This window comes from Rhinolophus sinicus, linkage group LG07 (genome assembly GCF_036562045.2).
Source record: "Rhinolophus sinicus isolate RSC01 linkage group LG07, ASM3656204v1, whole genome shotgun sequence".
Taxonomy (NCBI): Eukaryota; Metazoa; Chordata; class Mammalia; order Chiroptera; family Rhinolophidae; genus Rhinolophus; species Rhinolophus sinicus.
Window position 1 is genome coordinate 46,420,555 of NC_133757.1, and position 18,971 is coordinate 46,439,525.

Sequence of the window (18,971 nt, forward strand, 5' to 3'; positions counted from 1 at the left end):
ACTTGAAACTAATATAAAATAATATTGAATGTCAACTCCAATTGGAAAATTTTAAAAGTGGGGAAAAGATCAATAATATTATGATAACGTGGTCCAGTGTCAGATGGTTGTACTTACCATGGTGATCACTTCTTTTGCATAGAGAATAAAATCAATAATATGGTAATAACACTGTATAGTGCTAGGTGGGTACTGTTGAATAACTATGATGCACACCTGAAACTATTATAATATTGTATGTTGTATTTTAATAAAAAAAATCTTTAAAAAAAAATACAGGGCCAACCTGGTGGCTCAGGTAGTTGGAGCACCGTGCTCCTAATGCCAAGGTCGCCAATTCGATTCCCACATGGGCCAGTGAGCTGCGCCCTCCACAACTAGATTGAAGGACAATGACTTGGAGCTGATGGGCCCTGGAGAAACACACTGCTCCCCTATGTTCCCCAATAAAATTTTTTTTTAAATTCCTTTTAAGTTATCACTCTAAAACTATATATTAAGATAAAGAAAAGATAAAGAAAAACACTTTTAGTGTTTAATTTTATTGCCACACGAATACACGTACATTTTTTTAAGTTTCTGGGTTTTTATTTAGTTATATGTCCTTATTTTTAGTTATTAAAGATGAGCGTATTCCAATAAAGTAAATAATTTTTTAGATACATTAAAATTATTCCCAATTTTATTCCCCACACATAAACTGTTTTCACTTGTCTATCTTCGTGACCCAGCCTTGTCCATATAAATTCATATTCTCCATCGAAAGCATAGCATTCTATAGTCTACTGTAATTTTCTTTCTTAGTATTATGTCTTGAAACATTTTTCTATATTTCCACATAGTTATTGGGTCTTTTTAATGGCTGCAAAATATTCTATCAGATACACCTGAGTTTAAATGGTTTGATCTTATCCTCATAAATTTGTTCTTCATTCTGTGATTGGTAGTCATAATCAAAGGTGACAACATTATTCTTTGTTACTGGTTACTTACACTTCAAATACACTCACAGGAGAGCCAAAACTCCATCAGTTAATTAGTCAGGACGCGTTATTAAATCTCCATGAATATGTCTTCATTTTTCTATTTCTAACATGAGGATTAAGTGGACTACTATGTAGATTTGCTAAAGGCAGCCCCTTATGCTTCTTTGTAAACAGAAAATACTTAGTCATTCAAGATAGGAGCAGCTCAGCACAACCATCTTTAGGCTGTGAGAGTACCCTCTAAAACAACGGCAGCGCCTCCCTTAATGTCAACACGTCCATCAGGACGCAATGAAATCTCCAGTTCTCCTCCTCTGCAGGAACACTGAAAGGCTAAAGAAAACACAAAACAAATCACAAATTAAGATTGTTTTCACCCTTTTTAATTAACAGAACATAGTGAGAGACCTCTTATTACAAGCTCTAAAATTCTCCCAGGTCAGTTTAAAGAATAAATTTCTTCATCTGTCCATGGTACTGCCCAGCTCACCCCATCTCATGAGGACTGAGGGACAACGAATGCACAGGACACACAGCTCCACACCTCCCCTTCCTGAGCCATTTCCTCTCTCACTTCTGTACTGCCCCAGACACACCCACATACGAACTTCCTCCCCAGCTCTGTCTAGCAGCAAGCAAGGATGTGCGAAAAGATAGAGGCAGAACCAGAAATATAAGAAGACAAAGAGGGGTGGTCTTGGCCCTCCTGAGGAGGCCCCATCTTCGCAGATCTGAATAGGACAAAGGGAGTTCGTTCACGCACTGAGGTTATCAAGCAACCACACAGGTCAGGCAAATGAGAGGCACAACCCTCACCTTCCTGGAGCTCAGTGCTGAAGAGAGTGGCTAAGCTCACCAAAGAGACTACAGCCACCCTGCTGCCCAAATCAGGGTCACAGGGGCCTAAACCTCCCACTACGTAAGGCTTCTACCTTTTGGGTCAGACTCCTCTTTGAACTTTTAGAGCTGTGTAGCCTCCACAGTCTGAGACCTGTTCTCTGTGCCCCTGAGACCAGGGGACTTGGTTCGACTCAATCATGTGAAAGCAATAGCAGTAAGTGAGCTTGGTGACTATCCATTCTCAACTGGTCACATCATAAATTACCTCTTTGGGCCAAAGTTATACAGCTATTAATTTTATTCAACAAACATTTATTGGGCACGCACACATACTATGCTAGAAGTATGTTTGTGCGTTGGGAGGGATAAAGGTGGGAGATGTTTGGGACTGGGGATATTTTGAGTAGAGGGTTCAGGGTAAAGGAATCTAAAAGCCTTTCCTTTTCATGTGGGTGATACATGAATTATATCTCCAAGTAGACAGTATACTTGTATTATATCTCCAAGTAGATAGTACATGTGAGAAAGAATACGAGCTTAAGGTTAGGCAAATTTTTTTAAATTTTTGAAAAAAAGCTGTCCTACCATGCATGTCTTTCTTCCCCAGTTGCTGGGACCAGTAGCTGCTGAGAACAGTATGTGCAGATCCTTAAAAGAAATAAAAAGTAATGGTACAATTCCAAAGAAAACAGGGTAGCTTTGTGGCAAATTTAAAAGCAATTACAATCAACTATCCAGTTTGACTAAATTTTAGATTACTTAGTCATTATGTTGGCATAGACAAAACAGAGTGTTGAATTATGAATGGAGATAGAAAGAAAGACACATCCTCCAAATGATGCATTTCCTATGTCTTAAACTTTCTGAAGGCTGACTTAAACTGCAGGCTTTAACTCTTGTCCTGTCTACCAGTTCATTGTCAGCCCATGGTAGGAAAATCAGGGCCTTCACATAAGTCTTTCTACATCTTTCAAGGGAAAATATCTGCTTCCTCTGGAGATGCACATGTAAGGAAAGGTAGAATCTCTGACAAAATGCCAAATTTTCTATCAAGCACATATTCCCAGAATTTTGGTGCTGGGAGAACTTTATTTCAGTGAGGTATTTTTTCACATGATTGTATCCTAGGTTTAGATCAGAGAGTAGATATTAAAATGAAGAAACAAAACATAAAGTAATAACTGACAAAAAGTCTTTGGAGGAGAAAAAGATGGATTGGAAAAGGCCCCTCCTTCAGGAAAACTTATCAATGCTATGGGAGGTCCACAAAGGGTGACCGGCCATCCCAGTTTGCCTGAGTCTGTCCTGGTGTTTGCGCTGAAGGTCCTGTATGCTGGGAAATCCCTCAGTCTCAAGCAAACGGAGGTGGTTGGTCATCACTGTCCAAAGACCTTCCCATTCTCGAGAAGCATTATTACAGGGGAAAAACTTGCCCTCTGTGCCAGTGAAATCCTTTGTAAAGCAGCTGTGCATGTGTAAATCTGCTCAGAACTTCTTTTCCATAGGAGAGGGTTTAGTTGGACTGTTTGGGCTTCGGGCATTTTCCTGAGTTTTAAAAGTGCTTGCTTGCTGAGCTTTGGATTTCACATTTTGTCCCTCAGAGACTAACTAAGTCAAGCTCCTGAAACCACTGCAGCCCCTGCAATCTGACCAGAAAAGGAGCCTGGAAGTCTCTGTCCAGCCTCTTTCTGCCCTGGCCACCAGCCTCCTCCATCAAGCATTGCTCCCTTTTGCTGCTCAGCCCACTCTTCTCAAAAGAGGCTTCACATTCTGCCCTTCTTTGATTTCATCCCTCTGCTTCTGGCTGGTAGACGATCTTGAATACCCCGTTCCCAAACTCATCCCACCTACTTTGGAAGCAGGGCTGGGAAAGGAGGAAGGGAAGAAAAGCAACAGTATTCCTGTTCCCTATTTCCCACCTACAGCCCAGGAGTTTATCCTTCAAAATCAAATCTTATCTAGATATCAATGATTACGCATAATGGTCACTAAAAAGGACAAAAGGTTTTCGGAATGCACTGGACATCAGCCCCTGATTTTTGGAAATGGCAGATCTGGAAGTGTTGGCTCAGGGAGCCAGTTTCATTGTTATTATTAAAATAATATTTAATAATAATATATTTTAATAAAAATATTTTTTTTAAATAAAATAAAATAGCTAATAGATTTGGGGGCACTTACTGTGTGCCAGGCACTGTTCTAAGCTCTTAACTTGCATTGGGTTTACATAACCCTATGAGGTATTATCCATATTTGATAGAGGAAGTTAGGTCATTTACCCAAGGTCAACAGCTAGGTAGCTAGAATGCAAACCCAGGCTGTCTGACACTAAAGTTTAACCCTGCTATACTGCCTTCTTAATTCTGTGTTTTTCACATGAGACCTTAGTGAAGGGATGGGGGACGGGTAGATAGGGAAACAAATCCAACTCAAAACCCAAGCAATCTGAAAAGTTACGTGAAGGACACTTAAATCATTTGTCATCCTCCTCCTCCACTGTTTAACCATCCCTAGGACCCAAATCAAAAGTACCTGTTACAGGGTCTTCCGCCACACCAACCCATGGCGCAAAATATCGGGAATAAAAGTCAAACGCTTGGGTGTGCCCACCAGGATCTCCTTTAATGGTGAGAATGAGTCCTTTCACCTTCCCTGTGTTCTCCACTTGCAGCAGACTCTGTGTGTTCACTTGCAGTTTCTCCAAAAATGACCTTGTTCACAAAAGGGATGGATTAGGACAAACCTATTCCACAGACTCTGTAAAGCGGGCCAGGGTGTGGCTTGCCCAAACAGATCAGCAGGAGGAGAGGGGAAAGCAAATGGAATATCTTCCTACCCGAAAACAAAACTCTCTGGCTGCATAAATCATCATTTGACTGGACATGGCAAACCACAACTATAAATCTGGGTGCTCGGCCCTCCCCAAAGTGCTGATGAAGCCAAAAATCTTGCTCACCTGTCGTAAGTATCACTGAGTCGGACAAGGAGCTTTCGGGTATCTGGAGAGTAGCGGACGTCCTGCACCTGAGTGTCACCTATGGCGGTCTGTGGAGACAGATCGGAAACTCCTTAGGAATGTGCCCTGGCTCAAGCCCTTGATCCCCTGTACGGAAAATGACCTCTCATGAGCATCTGCAGGGTGTCCGGCACACCCATCATCTCCAATCCTCAAGTTTAAGTTCAGTTTCGGGGCTCAAGGAAGGCCAATTTCCTGGTGACCAAAGAGGTCTTTAAGGGAGACCTCTGAAAGCCGAAGATAGGCGTTATTCACAAGTGTCGACATGTGCCTCAGCACACAACTCCTTCAAATGAGTATTTCCCCCATAGACCAGAAGAAAGACTTAGAGAGGCCCAGGGTCACACACACACACACACACACACACACACACACACACACACACACACACACCTTTGATCCAGGCCTGAGGGGCCCTGGAATCAATGGTCATTGCTCTGTCTACTGTTTTTAGAGATGGGGAGCCTCATACCTACCTCTTAGAGTTGTTGTGGGGATTAAATAAAATAATATATGTGAAGTCTCTGCAGCAGTAACTAGAATATTCTACATGCTAAGCACTTGGGTCTGGCAGTTTGATTAGGAGAGGGGAACTAGAGGACTCATCTTAATGCTGCCCTGCTCGGCAAGCACAGGTTTCACTTAGATTGTATGCTACAGATCAGTAACAATGTTTTCTAAAGATGCTTTGATTCACCCTTTACCTAAGACCACACATAATCTTGCTCATTTCCAATAACATTGTTTTGCTTGTTTGTTGGGTTGGGATGCTGAGGGAGATTATGAGGGGACAAAAGCCCTCCAAGCCATCCTTTGGCACTACCACCAGCTGCCGGCAGAGCAGATGACAATACTGATGACATAGTATATATATGTCATCAGTATAATGCTGTCTGGCAGTCATTAGGTGGCTTCAGGTTTTCTAACTCTCTTTAGGGACTGAAGCACTCCAGCTCCCAAGGCCAAGACTCCCTGAACCTTGTGGGGTGCCTGTGCTGTCTGTCTCTATAACTACAGCTGAACAATGTCCCTCTTTCTAGAAATGAGAATTCCTGAAGCCAGATCCCATCTGCTTTCCGGGCCTTTCAGTCTCTCTAAAGGGTCAGCCAGCCGTTCTTTGCATGGATTCTGAGGTCGAATTGAAAATGTAATTCTCAGCAGGGAATCTTATTGCCAGTTTCTAGGAACACAAAATGACAACATGCATGACAAATAACCCTTTGTCATTCCCATTTTACAAATGCTGACCCTGAGGCTGAGAAAGATCCGGTTAAATTATTTCTACCACAAACAAGGTCTACTGTTATGAATAGTTTCCATTTCCCTGCCGACATGCTTCAAACAGTTCATTTATGAATTTGGCTGACCTCTCAAAACCCAAACCATAGGTGAGGCTGAGTGTAAAATTAGAACAGAATCCATGATGTTTGCTTATACTTTTTGAAAACTTAGATAAAGCAAAACACTAAAGAAAGTATAAATGATATTGTTGAAAATTCACTGAGAAACGCCCTAGTAGTACCCACAATAGGCCATTTTATGGAATCATTTTTCATGGCGGCCCTTCCTTCTCTACATAATAAGTACCTGGTCATCCAGGGCTGCTCTGGCTTTCTGGAAGCTCTATCAGACAATTACAGTGCATACTTTACCAGGTGACAGTGAGAATTAAATGAAATAACGCATGTGAAGTGCTTAATGGTACTGCCTAGGTTAGACTCGAAAATGTTCTCAATGATGATGATGATGCTGCCGCCACCAAGGCCCCACCCCCATACGGACCCCTTGAGAAAGCCAGGCATGGTGTGTTGTCTTCTCTGTCGAGGTTCCCATGCTTTCCTGCTCTCCTCCATCAAACCATAGACCCTCCACCTCAGCCTCATCCTCTGTTGCAGAAACTGGGGACACCGACGGCTGCCCGGCAGTTAGGTTCCTTTCTTTTCTTTTTCTCTCAGCCTTCCACACAGCAGTCTCTCCTCTCTCCACCCTACCATGGAGGTTAATGCTGACCGTGAAGAGTCAGGGAAAACTAGTCAACCTTCTCACCAAATAGACTCAATATTAAAATTCAAACCTCAAATGTACTATGCACTATTCATCCAGGCTTAGACGGGAACACTGATACTGGTGGAAGGCCTGTCTTTTGGGATCAGATGGTACTGAATCATTGTGTTGAAACAATAACAAGTGACCGGACCACATGAGCTCAGGTTTGATTCTTTTCACCAACCTTTATCAAGTCCTTTACTTCATGGAAGTCCTAGATGGGGAAAAAAGACAAAACCATTATAAAACAGGCAAGCTGTTAGTTTCACACAGTTTATGGCAATAATTAGAAAAAGCTGACCTGGGGGTGGGCTGGATAAAGAGGCAAATCCAGGATGATACCATCCTCCGCTCTTCTGGCCTTTAGCTCCCCACTCAGCGTGACAAAAATTAAAGTGCTATTCACGTTTTCTGGCCAAAAAAAAGAGAGACTTATTCTGTCAATCAGAAAACTGTTTGAAAAGGAATCAAGAAACAGGAAAATAAACTGCGGTAATAATACCCATTTCATTTTACCAATAACCATTTTCATTTTACCACTAACAGGGTAATAATTAAACCTACTTCATAGGGATGCCATGTTTTCTAACAAAGATTTTAAAATATCGACATATAACAACTATAGAATTATAAGTTCTACTAGTCTAAGGTATGCCAAGGGAGTGACAAATAGAACATACAAGTTATAAACAACAGTATGATATGAACAAATCAGATTTATTCTAAATAAACCAAGCTATACATAAAATTTTGATTTAAAGATTGGACCACAAATGCTGATATAATATCCCTCCCTCCATGCTACTGATACAACTTGAGCCACTTATCTGCCTTCAATGTATATAGCATTTTTAGTGAAAACAAAGACTTGTGACATAATTCTTTGTCCCCCCCACCCCAGCATTTCTGTAAAACTTAATTGTATCTCAAAGGTGAGGAAATTCAGCATTGCTTATTAATTTTCACACAGTATAAAATTTACATTCTGAAACCCAAAGTTTAACTTGCTCATTATAATCAGTGTAGGACATTATTTTCATACTTTTCTCATCTAACCTTAGAACCACCCTATGAGGGATCATTCAGCCTCACACCAACCAATGTGGGGTTTTCAAAAGGCATTCAATTCAACTTCAGTGAAACTGAAGTCTATTTTTCAAGACTGAATTCTTAAACAATATTTCAGGATGTTCACTTGCCTTCATTCTTATCCCCTCTCCACTGAAACCAAAATTATCTTTTTCAAATGCATAACGGATTACATTACAGAGGGGCCAGGGCCTAACTCTCAGTGCCATGTCCCGTCAATCACCCCCTCCCTCAGGAAGCTTGAACCCTCTGCTTATGCAGTCCCCTCAGGGGCTTTGCATTTACTTCTGCAGCTCTAATGCTCTTCCTCTCACAGATGGCTTCACGTTCTTCAGCTTAAAGGTTCCCTTCTCTAATGGATGTTGTTCCCCAACTTGCCCCTACCCTCCAGGGCCAGCACTAGGTGAGGTAAGGAGGTACCCAGACCCAGAATTTAAGGAGGCAGCTGCTCTCAGGTGCCTTAATTGTCTCACCCAGCCCTGACCCAGCTGCCAAGAGTGTTGGTGACTGACAGCTCTCTGATGAGCCCTGCTCTGGGATTTGCCCTTGGCTGAATAGAGCTACTTTACCCAAACTCCTGCCACTTTTCTGGGCGTTGGAGACTGGTCAGTAGAGGGAATAAAAGCCTGAACCTTTGCTTCTATTTGGAACTACACTGTTTGGAGGACCTTCACAGCTTCAGACCTCCCTGTGGATTTGCCCTAGGCCTTTCTTTGTTGCTACCATTTTGCAGTTCAGCTTCTCCCACTGTTCAATCCCTTCTTTACTCCCCTACCAATATTGACCTCAGGAATACTGCCCCCAGTTCTTCCGGCATGTGTCCCAGAGTCTGCATCCTGCGGGAACCTGCCCTATAACACCTTGCTATCCCCATCTATAGTAACTCCCCAAAGGCCCTCCTTCTCCACCCCCCACTTCTTACAGTTACCCTCTGTCATGCCACCCTGTTTATTTCTTTACCTTTCTATACTTGTTCATGGCTGCATCCATCTCCACTTTTAGGGAATCTCCAAGCACCTCTCCTCTGCCCCATTCCCACAAAGCCCTGATCTCTACTGTACTAAATATAACTAAGATGGAAACTGATAGGACTAAGGTGCTACAAGGTAAATGTATATAGTTGGGGCACATGAATCTTTAAAATTCAGAGTAAAGAAGTTCTTGTTGTGAAAATGAGTGTCAGTGTGGGTGGGGACACTTTGGGGACAAAGTGTGCCTTTTGGTGCCTGATATCACATCATGTGTGACACCTATTCTGCCTTATGAGCTCCCCTCTACAGAAACCAGAGAGTTCCTATTTAAAATAAAAAGGCATTCTAGGAAACAACGACCATGGCTTTCTAACATGCCTGGTGCATACTCAGAAAGGCCAAAGTGTTATTAAAGGTTGCTGTTTTTGTTTCTGTGTAATACATTGCACAAAATAAATTCTGTAATGTCTTACACCAGTCATTTGGTTCATTGGAAAGTGTATGTGAGAATTTAAAAAATATTTGCTATTTGCTAAGTGATAGGTTCACTAAAAAGAAAAAAAATCACATTACTTATTTTGTGAAACAGCACAGCTGCAGAAGCCAGGGTAGCATGGCCGCAGAGAGGGACCTCACTTGCTGGCGTAAACCACCTTAGTCCAAAGCGGGAACCTTCAGAGGAAGAAAAGCCAAAGAGAAAGAAGACCATTCTTATACAAACAAGTGAATCACAAACTTTTCATTTTCTCATTCTTTTCTAAATATTTCACGAGCATGAATTAATTGCTGAAATATGTTGTAAAATGAAGAGTGACATCTAGGCAGGCATCTTAGGGACCCCCAGTAGTGATCTGGAGCTGAAACATACAAGTTAACCAACGCCTGATCCCCTAGATGAACTGAAAACCGAATCAGAATCCCCCCGCCCCCTACAGTGTTTTCCCGAAAATAAGACCTACCCGGACAATGAGCTCTAAGGTGTCTTTTGGAGCAAAAATTAATATAAGACGCAGTCTTATTTTACTAAAATATAAGACTGGGTCTTTATAATGTAATGTAATGTAATGTATACCGCGTCTTATATTAATTTTTGCTCCAAAAGACACATTAGAGCTCATTGTCTGGCTAGGTCTTATTTTTGGGGAACCAGGGTACCTGCATGCAAATAGTAAACGGGCATTTCCCTTAAATATCATTCCCCCACTGGAAAAGCAGCTTCTGGTATCATTCAAGAATGGTTAAAAAAAAATGCACATTTACTTTGTGTAAAGTTGTCAGTTGGGTCCAGTTTTCGGATAAAAGCAGTTTCTGAGAGATTCATTTCCCTTGCAATTTTTTGATGCATGTCTTCATCCAATTTCTAAATTAGAAGCAAAAAGTTATTGAGACTCTAGAAACACAAAACAGGCTTCCTTGGATAGCAACTGCCATTAGTTAGCAACACAGTTTATTAATATGAAAACTTACCCATGGTTAAAGGAAATAATTGCCAAAGAATTCAAAGCACTATTATAGAGATCGTTTTTCAGAAACCCATGCTTACAGCATCCTTTGAAGAGCTGTGGATGTACAAAGCTAGGACAGATGAAAAACCTACTGGGCTGGCCTATCCTTTGTCAGATTGTTACCTAGTCTATCTGAGAGTATCCTAGCAGGAGATTTACTTAGCTTTTCTTAAAGAAGCACTGTATTCAAAATCTACAGAAGCTCTGTAGTTCTATGGAAAGAGAAATCACTTAAGAAATTGATACTTGTTTTCTGGAAACCCAAACGTAATACAACGGTTTTGTTTTTTACTTAACATTTTTCTTTCAAAAGATTAAGTCCAATAATGCATATAAAGTGTTCATCACAGTGCCCAACAAATAGTAAGTACTTAATAAATGTAAGATTTTTATTTTGAGCAGCTGAAAGCCCAGGGTTTTAACCTGCCACACTACACTCCCCATAACAAAGACAAACGCTTTCTCATAGTATCCCTTTAGCGCGCTGCAGACAGGAAAACCAGTCAGTGTCTATCAGATAAAACAGACGCCTGCCACATTTCTGAGGGAATGCAGCAATCAATTACCGAGTCCTGTGCTGGGCCAGCAGCACCATCACAAACACTGAGGGACTTTGTTAGAAATGCAGAGTCTTGGGAAAGGGTGGTAGAAGAGGGTAAAGGGGATCAAATATATGGTGATGGAAGGAGAACTGACTCTGGGTGGTGAACACACAACGTGATTTATAGATGATGTAATACAGAACTGTACACCTGAAATCTATGTAACTTTACTAACAATTGTCATCCAATAAACTTTAATGTAAAAAAAAAAAAAAGAAAGAAATGCAGAGTCTCAGGCCCCACGCTAGAACTTCTGATTCAGAACTTCCATTTTAACCAGATCCCCAGGTGATCTGCATGCACGTTAAAGTTTAAGAAGCCCTGGTGGATAAGATACAGCCCTGTGTTCAAGGGGCTTATCTTCTCTGTGGGGAGTCAGGACAGACCCAGAACGCAGCAGTGAGCAACACCAGAGAGTACATATGTATGTATTTGAGATACACAGATTTTGACAATAAATATGCTAGGACTTTAAAGAAAAAGGACAAATTTTGATGAGTTGGACAGAAAAATGTGGGCAAAGAGCTTTGTATTAGGGATACATCGTGGGCCAATCATTTGATCTCACATCTGTTCTCCTTCTGCTAAATCTTTGACACTCTAGGATTCTGTGAGCCGAGGTAAGGAGAATTAGGATGGTAGGAATGAAGTAGAATATGTACCTGTCACACCTGTGGGCACCTGTGAGTCTAGGGAGTGAGACGTGCCACCTGAGTGGAGGGCGGGAACTGCTGGGGCATCCCAGCCAACAAGGCAATACTGTTAAGAATTGAATTCAAGGTCTTCCCATGGCCTATAGAATATTATCTGTGGAAACTGGCTCACATACCTGTGTATACAACACCTGAGAGAAACGGGAAGCCATTTAATTCTCTAGTGCAGAATCTGCAATTGCAGAGCTCAGTGGTGATTGAAGGGGTGACAAAGAAAAGCCTGTGCTGGTCTTCCTGGGTCGGCCTCCTTCGCTCCAGGAACCTGTACTGCCTTCCAGTCCTTCCTCTGCCTCGCGTGGCCAAACTCCCCCTATCTTTGTCCTTCCTTTCTTTGTTTCTTCCCTCGACCTTTAGGACAAGAGTCTCTAAAAGCATAAAAGCATCCCGAATTGTAGCCAAGCTCACCATCTATTGCTTATGGATTTCCTTGGCAAATGGGCTTTTTTACACATCAGTTAGAACACACACTTCACTGACCATTGCTCTTTAATCTTCTCTACCTTGGTGTGTTGCACCAATTGCAATTTGAATGTCTGTAACTGTAATTTCTGTCCCAGGACATTTAAAATGCACCTGTTATTTGCCTGAGGGACCAGACATAATGTAGAAAGTTTGATCGTAGCAGCCCTCAGTACGCACAACAGGCAGCTACTCTGGAACCAAAGGTCAAGATAATGGTGAATCATGAGAAGGCCAATATTGGTTCAACTTTGAAAGCTTTCGAAACAAAAGAAAGAAGCTGCATTCATTCAAAACACTGAATTTTGTTTCAAAAAATTTTTCCATTTTACACTACAAGCTTATTTTCAAATGCAGCACATAATAGTTAAAATTCTTTTGTTTTAATATCCATTTCCCTTTGGCAATTTCACATGAGTCGAATTTCCAACAGCAAAAATTGCCATGTTTGTTTGGGTTTTTTTGATGTACTGCACTGGGACACAGAGACGTTCCATCACCATAAGGCCCACAAAAATTAATGATCAGAAAATCAGACTGTTTTAAAATACTCCCATCTTGTGGCAGTGTAGAACTATGACAGCCTAAACATGACAATCTTGCTCTGTCTGTGTTCATTTGTCCCTCTGCTGCAGATAGATTCCAGCGAAGGAAAAGCTTTCGGATGTAGAAAGTTCTAAATCATCCAGGAAGAAATGAGAAATTCCTTCTGAGGCACTTGGATTTCTTATTGTGAAGTTATGTCCTCACAATGAAGTACTCAAACTGCAGGCCATCTTTAGTTGTTTCTAATGGTTCTCTGGGATGCCTCCTCCCTCTAGCTCCATCAAGAACCCAAAACTCATACTCACTTGGCATACCCACCCACCCTGCCCCACCAATGAGAACATAAACTCAGTAATTGTTGGTTAACTAGAACTCTTAGGAAATTTTGCCATAATTTAATTTATCATATTTTCACTTTCCTCAACACGTTATTCATGTAGTGCCTCCCATGTGCTAGGCCAAGTGTATTGGAACAAGTCAGAATGGATTAAGAGCTCATAGAATGTACAGTCTAAAGAGGAAGGTAGGCATTGAATGAATTACAAGAGTGATGTTTGTTACCAATGGGGATGTAAGAGGTACCATGGGAGCACATAAAAGGGGAGAACATGTAGTTTAATAGTGAGTACAGTAATTGAAAGCACAGACCTGGGATCCTGAAATCAGCCACCTAGAAGTGTGTGACCTCATGCAAATTACTTAACCTTCTTCTGCCTCTGTTTCCCCATCTGTAAAATGGGGATAAAATAGGACTTACTCATAGAGTGGTTGTGACAGTGAAATGAAATAACATATGAATAGCGATTTGCACAGTATCTGGCTGAATTTGTCTGAAGTCACTGCTCCCAAAGCTGAGGGTTATGTTCTAGAAGCCACTGAGGATATGTGGGAAGCAGAAATTCCTATACTAACATCTCCTCCTCCTTTGCATTGCTTTTTTTCTTCAAACACTGGGCAAAGGAAAACCCTTCAATGCCTTAAAGAATCTTCTCTGTACTCCTCATCCCTTCTCTGGGCATAAAATTGAGATATGAGGTTGAAACACCCCAGAAGCCCCACCCAGGAGTCTGACCCAGTGTGGTCACACCCAGTGAGCCTCTCTCCAAAGAAGGGCACCAAGTCTGGAAATGGCCAGGATACCATAAGCTTCCCCACATGAGTTAAAGCATAGGTTGAACACAGTATTGTTATACACCTGTTTTTTTCTTTAAATACATAACACACTATACTGTAAAGGGTTTTGTGGTATTCTCTAAATTTAATAAGGAAATCTGGAACAGCAAATAGTTCAGGAACTAAAACTGCACATTCCTCTTTAAAAGTGTGAAGCCAATGCTTCTTGCTGTCACCGGAAATGATCATTGGTGTTTAAAAGAATAACAATGCAGATATATGAATATTACATTTGATCCCAGCACATGGTAGATAGCCAGGAAATGCCAGTTGAATTGGAATAAATGTATATAGTGGACACACAACAGAGTTGTTTTTTTTTTTTTTTAAGATTTTATTGGGGAAGGGGAAGAGGACTTTATTGGGGAACAGTGTGTACTTCCAGGACTTTTTTTTTTTTTTTTTCCAAGTCAAGTTGTTGTCCTTTCAATCTTAGTTGTGGAGGGCACAGCTCAGCTCCAGGTCCAGTTGCCATTGCTAGTTGCAGGGGGCACAGCCCACCATCCCTTGCAGGAGTCGAACCGGCAACCTTGTGGTTGAGAGGACGCGCTCCAACCAACTGAGCCATCCGGGAGCTCAGCAGCAGCTCAGCTCAAGGTGCTGTGTTCAATTTTAGTTGCAGGGGGCACTGCCCACCATCCCTTGCGGGAGTCGAGGAATTGAACTGGCAACCTTGTGGTGGACAGCCCGCGCTCCAACCAACAACTGAGCCATCTGGGAGGCAGCTCAGCTCAAGGTGCCGTGTTCAATCTTAGTTGCAGGGGCAGAGCCCACCATCCCTTGAGGAACTCGAGGAATTAAACTGGCAACCTTGTGGTTGAGAGCCCACTGGCCCATGTGGGAATCGAACCGGCAGCCTTCGGAGTTAGGAGCACGGAGCTCTAACCACCTGAGCCACCGGGCCGGCCCCAGAGTTGTTTTTTATGGATAATTTTAACAGGAAAACTCAGGAATAAACCTCTTGTGAGAAAAAGTAACCTATGAAGCAACGGATCTCAACTGGGGGTGATTTTTGAAGGGGGAACCACTGTCGTCTAATGGGTAGAGGCCAAGGATACTTGTAAACATTTAACAATGCACCTGACAGCCTCTTACAACAAAGAACTACCCAGTCCAAAAAGTCAGTAGTGCTGCTGTTAAGAAACCCTGCTCTAAACACACACACACACACACACACACACACACACACACACACACACACACATCCGCAACAACAAAAAGATAAAAAACTTAAGGCTTTGTTAAAATATGAAGGAGAATAAATATATGGGCTCTTTACCCCTGCTGATATGTTATTTTCACTAAATATTAAAGTTGGCTTACAGAAAAATAAACAAAAGATCACCCCTCATCACTACCACAGGCCTCTGACCGATTCCAATAGTTGGTCATGAGTTCCTGCAGTTTTTTACACAGCTATCATCATAATGTATCTATTTAATATTTTAAATATTGTTTCTATACATTTTCCATGTCTCTCTACGTAGTCTTTATTGTCAAACAGATTGTCATGCATTTGGGGACAACATCAATTTTTTTAAGATTTTAAATATTTTTTTCAAATATCTGTTTCATGTTCCACTTATCCCTTAATCTTTTTTTGTTTTCACCTAATGTACAGCATTAGAAGTTCTATGCTGTACGTATGAGAGTATTAAAAATTGACTTGTCCTGAAAGAAAAATAAGACTTTAGCATATTATAAAAGTTCTTGGAACTTTGTTACCCGGAACTTTTTACTTTCCTTCCAGTGTTCTTTTATCAAGTATTCCAAAAGCTTCACGTGCAATTACCTAGTCTTTAGTCTGTCCATCAAGTTTTTCTGTGGTTAGTCTCATCTTGGTCAAATTTTAAATAATTTTAAACAAGATATAACAAACAGAATTTCCTTTGAAACACTGCACTTAAAATCTGAAGTATTTTCTTCTCCATAAAATCCAACATTGTTCTCTGAGTCCCCTTTGTATCTGGTACCTTTAGGTCTTTCAGCCTCTGTGGTGAGTACTGAATAAAGATCAGGTTTACATGTCTCTGTCCTGGACTAGACTTTGAGAACCTCAAGGGCAGACAAACTTTGTACCTCCCATTCCTAGCCCAGAGCCTGGCTCATGGTAGGTGTCGATAAACATCCCTAGAATATGTCAATGACAGGCTAACCGCCTCCTGAATTGTGGTCAGTATTAGAAGGTGTAGCACGTATTTGTCTCTGATATTTTCCTGAGCTCACTTATGTTCTTTCTCTCTAGGTATTTCAGGTATCCACTGTCTCCAGCCATGGGGAAGAGAGTCCATGGGCAGAAAACACAGTTTGCATACTTCCTTTATAATTTGTATTGATTATGAATTGGGGAAATTGCTAACTCCAGGAAAACAGGATTCTCATGTCCACAGAATAGAAAACTAGCAAACTAGCCTTTAGATATCTATTCAGATGTCCCTGAAAGGCCATCAGATAAGCCTGGTCTCACAGGTCTCAGGCCCAGAGGAAGTGAAGGGGGCCAAGACGGCGTCCCCAAGTCACAGACTTCCTCACCTTCTTTTTCTTTCTTCCATTTGCACTGAAGCGTGTTGCATTGAACTATGTTCTTTGCTTAAATTTTTATTTCCTAGTTATTCCAAATATATAAATAACGTGTAAAATATATTTTAATGGAGAGGTAGAGAGATAGACACAGAGATAGAAAGGTAGATAGAGGTAGAGCTATAGCCTTAAGTCTGTTGTTCACTAAGTATATCGGAGGTAAAAGGACTAAGTTGAGGGATAATGCAAATCCTTCTCATCTGATGTAAACTGAGTACATAAATCACTCAAAAGTATTTTTTAAACTCTTCAACGATATTACATGGGAACATGGGGCAAATAAATATACTAAGACTCTTGAAATTTAGTCAATTTCACAATTCCTTGTCAGATTGTTTCTAAAGAAAGTTCATGATTTAGAATCTGATTGTTAATTATTCTCTCACTAATCCTCCGAATCTCTTGTGTTACTTGATAAAACCGTATTTATTACTTTCTGCATTCGGTGGTTGGAAAATGCCCGCTGCGAGGTTGCATAATGAATGCATTATTAGAGTGAGATGAAGATTCTTGACCACCATTTTGCTGCTCCATTTGAGAGAGAAAATAAGTGTACTAAGGACACACTTAACAACATTCACCTGTCTCAGTAAAACCTCAGCCATTCTCCATCTTGATTTCACAGTAGAATCACTTGAGGAGATTAAAAAGCAGGGCTACCTGGGTCCCACCCCCAGAGGTTCTATTGTCATTGGTTTGGGATGCAGCCTGAGCTTAGAAATGTTTAAAGCTCCTTAGCTGATTTTAATGTGCAGGCCAGGCTGAGATTCACTGCACTCCAAGGCCCCAAAGCACACTTTGCCCAATTCAGTAAAACATATTTAAGATCACCAACTGCTTACTGTACTCCTGAAGTAATTCTCAGATAATCTACTCTTGCAATAATTGCTCTGAGTGGAAGTGCACCTTGATTTTTTCCTAATACTCAGAGACCGACAAAAGCAGTGAAAGTCAAGGAATATTTAGCTATTCTGTTAATATTTACCCAAATCAAAAAGCCATTTTTAAAAACGAGACTTTTGGTAAACTAAGTTCTCCCTATTTTAGAGCTTAATTCCTTCTATCTTTTTACTTACTTCCTTGCAAAAAAATGTCTCATTTTTATTGTCCTGAAAAGAATTTCTACTTGTCTGAATAGTAAAGATATCCAGCTAGAATCTGTTACGCTAAATGTAATATTAGCCATGTTTAGTCACATAAAATGAATCTAATTTTATTCTCTTCCACATTTGGTAAGTAAATGAAAACTTAACGGCTAAGAGGGAACTCTAGTCCTTCTCTACATAAACCTTCACTTCTCTAGTTTTAAGCATCTAGGTAGAAGTATTCTCACCATAGAAGTTTGTCCAAATCCACTTGCACACGTGAACATTGCTGATGTCATTTGACAAAGAACAAAAACCAAAGACGTAAACAAAAAAGTGGATCTGATTTTTTTTTTTAAGAAATATGGAGTTCTACAGGAATCTAGAATTTCCAAATCAGTACTTACATCTTCTAGGAGACAAACAGCAGCAGGATTCCCACGAAATGCTTTTGCTGTGAATGCATCTGCTATGAAAATAGGGAGCTTCATTTTCCTTACAGGCTGTTTTTGCAAATCCTCAGAATTGCTGTTAACCTGCTTTACTTCTTGTTGTTGGGAAAAAAATCAAAAAGTTAATGTTTTACTTGGTGTACTGTTTTACTTGGTGTAGCAGTTCCCAGATACAAAGTCAAGCAATTATTCTAACACACCTACATTTAAAGGTATATGATCCCCTAATTTTTTAAGCCTTTACATTGAATTTGTTTTAAAACATTGGATGAATAGAATGTTTTCTTTTGAAATTTTGTATTTCTGTTTCAAACTGTACAGATACTTAGCAACATAATCATATTCTTTCTTAGAGTAGCCAGAACTAGCTTAGGCTATGCTTTTAATGGAGGGCATGAAACATCCAAGGAGCACATAATTGGTTATTGTCTCCCAATGAATATTACTATCCTTTCAAAAGAATGTGTATTTTTTCCAATTATAAAAAAGTGCTTGTTATAAAAAACTCGGAAAATTAAAAAGTGACCTCTGCAAATCAGCAATAACATTTTAAAAATTTTTGGTTACTATAGTCATCATGCTGTACATTACATTCCCATGGCTTATTTAACAGTCAAAATCCTCATGCATTAACTAATTTCGTGTTATTTTATTACATCTGTAGATGAAGACTTTTTGAGCTCATGATATAGATTTGTTAAAATAAAGCTTTTCATTATAAGAATACTTTCCCTTTACTAAAAATGTACAAAATACAGAAAAGCAGAGAAAAAATAATAATCTCCTGTAGTTCCACTCTCTAGAGATTAATTCTGTTAACATTCCAGATGTTTCCTTTGCTTTACTAGAAAGCACGGACTTTGTCATAGTCATGGAGGGATTGCCACCTCCCAAAGTTATAGTACTTT

General features: G+C 40.5%; 2 protein-coding genes across 3 annotated transcripts in view; both read right to left on the reverse strand.

Moving 5' to 3' along the window:
- Nucleotides 1-523: 523 nt before the first annotated feature.
- On the reverse strand, nt 524-18,149 carry PBLD (phenazine biosynthesis like protein domain containing). Of its 2 annotated transcripts, none has more exons than XM_019731756.2 (9): nt 18,019-18,149; nt 10,209-10,308; nt 9,522-9,620; nt 7,190-7,299; nt 7,073-7,102; nt 4,783-4,871; nt 4,359-4,537; nt 2,412-2,474; nt 524-1,319 (listed from the first exon to the last, which is right to left on the reverse strand). In XM_019731756.2, exons 1-9 carry the CDS (start codon nt 18,100-18,102, stop codon nt 1,207-1,209), a joined length of 867 nt encoding a protein of 288 aa, XP_019587315.2. In that variant the 5' UTR covers nt 18,103-18,149; the 3' UTR covers nt 524-1,206. The 2 variants fall into 2 exon arrangements, with proteins under 2 accessions (XP_019587315.2, XP_074195622.1); XM_074339521.1 differs by lacking the exon at nt 18,019-18,149 and adding an exon at nt 13,422-13,478.
- Nucleotides 18,138-18,971, reverse strand: part of RUFY2 (RUN and FYVE domain containing 2) — a 62,819-nt gene continuing 61,985 nt past the window's right edge. The window contains exon 18 of the mRNA XM_074339514.1: nt 18,138-18,158. Within this exon, the coding sequence (XP_074195615.1) occupies nt 18,153-18,158 (6 nt within the window). The 3' untranslated portion in view covers nt 18,138-18,152. The remainder of the gene's footprint in view (nt 18,159-18,971) is intronic.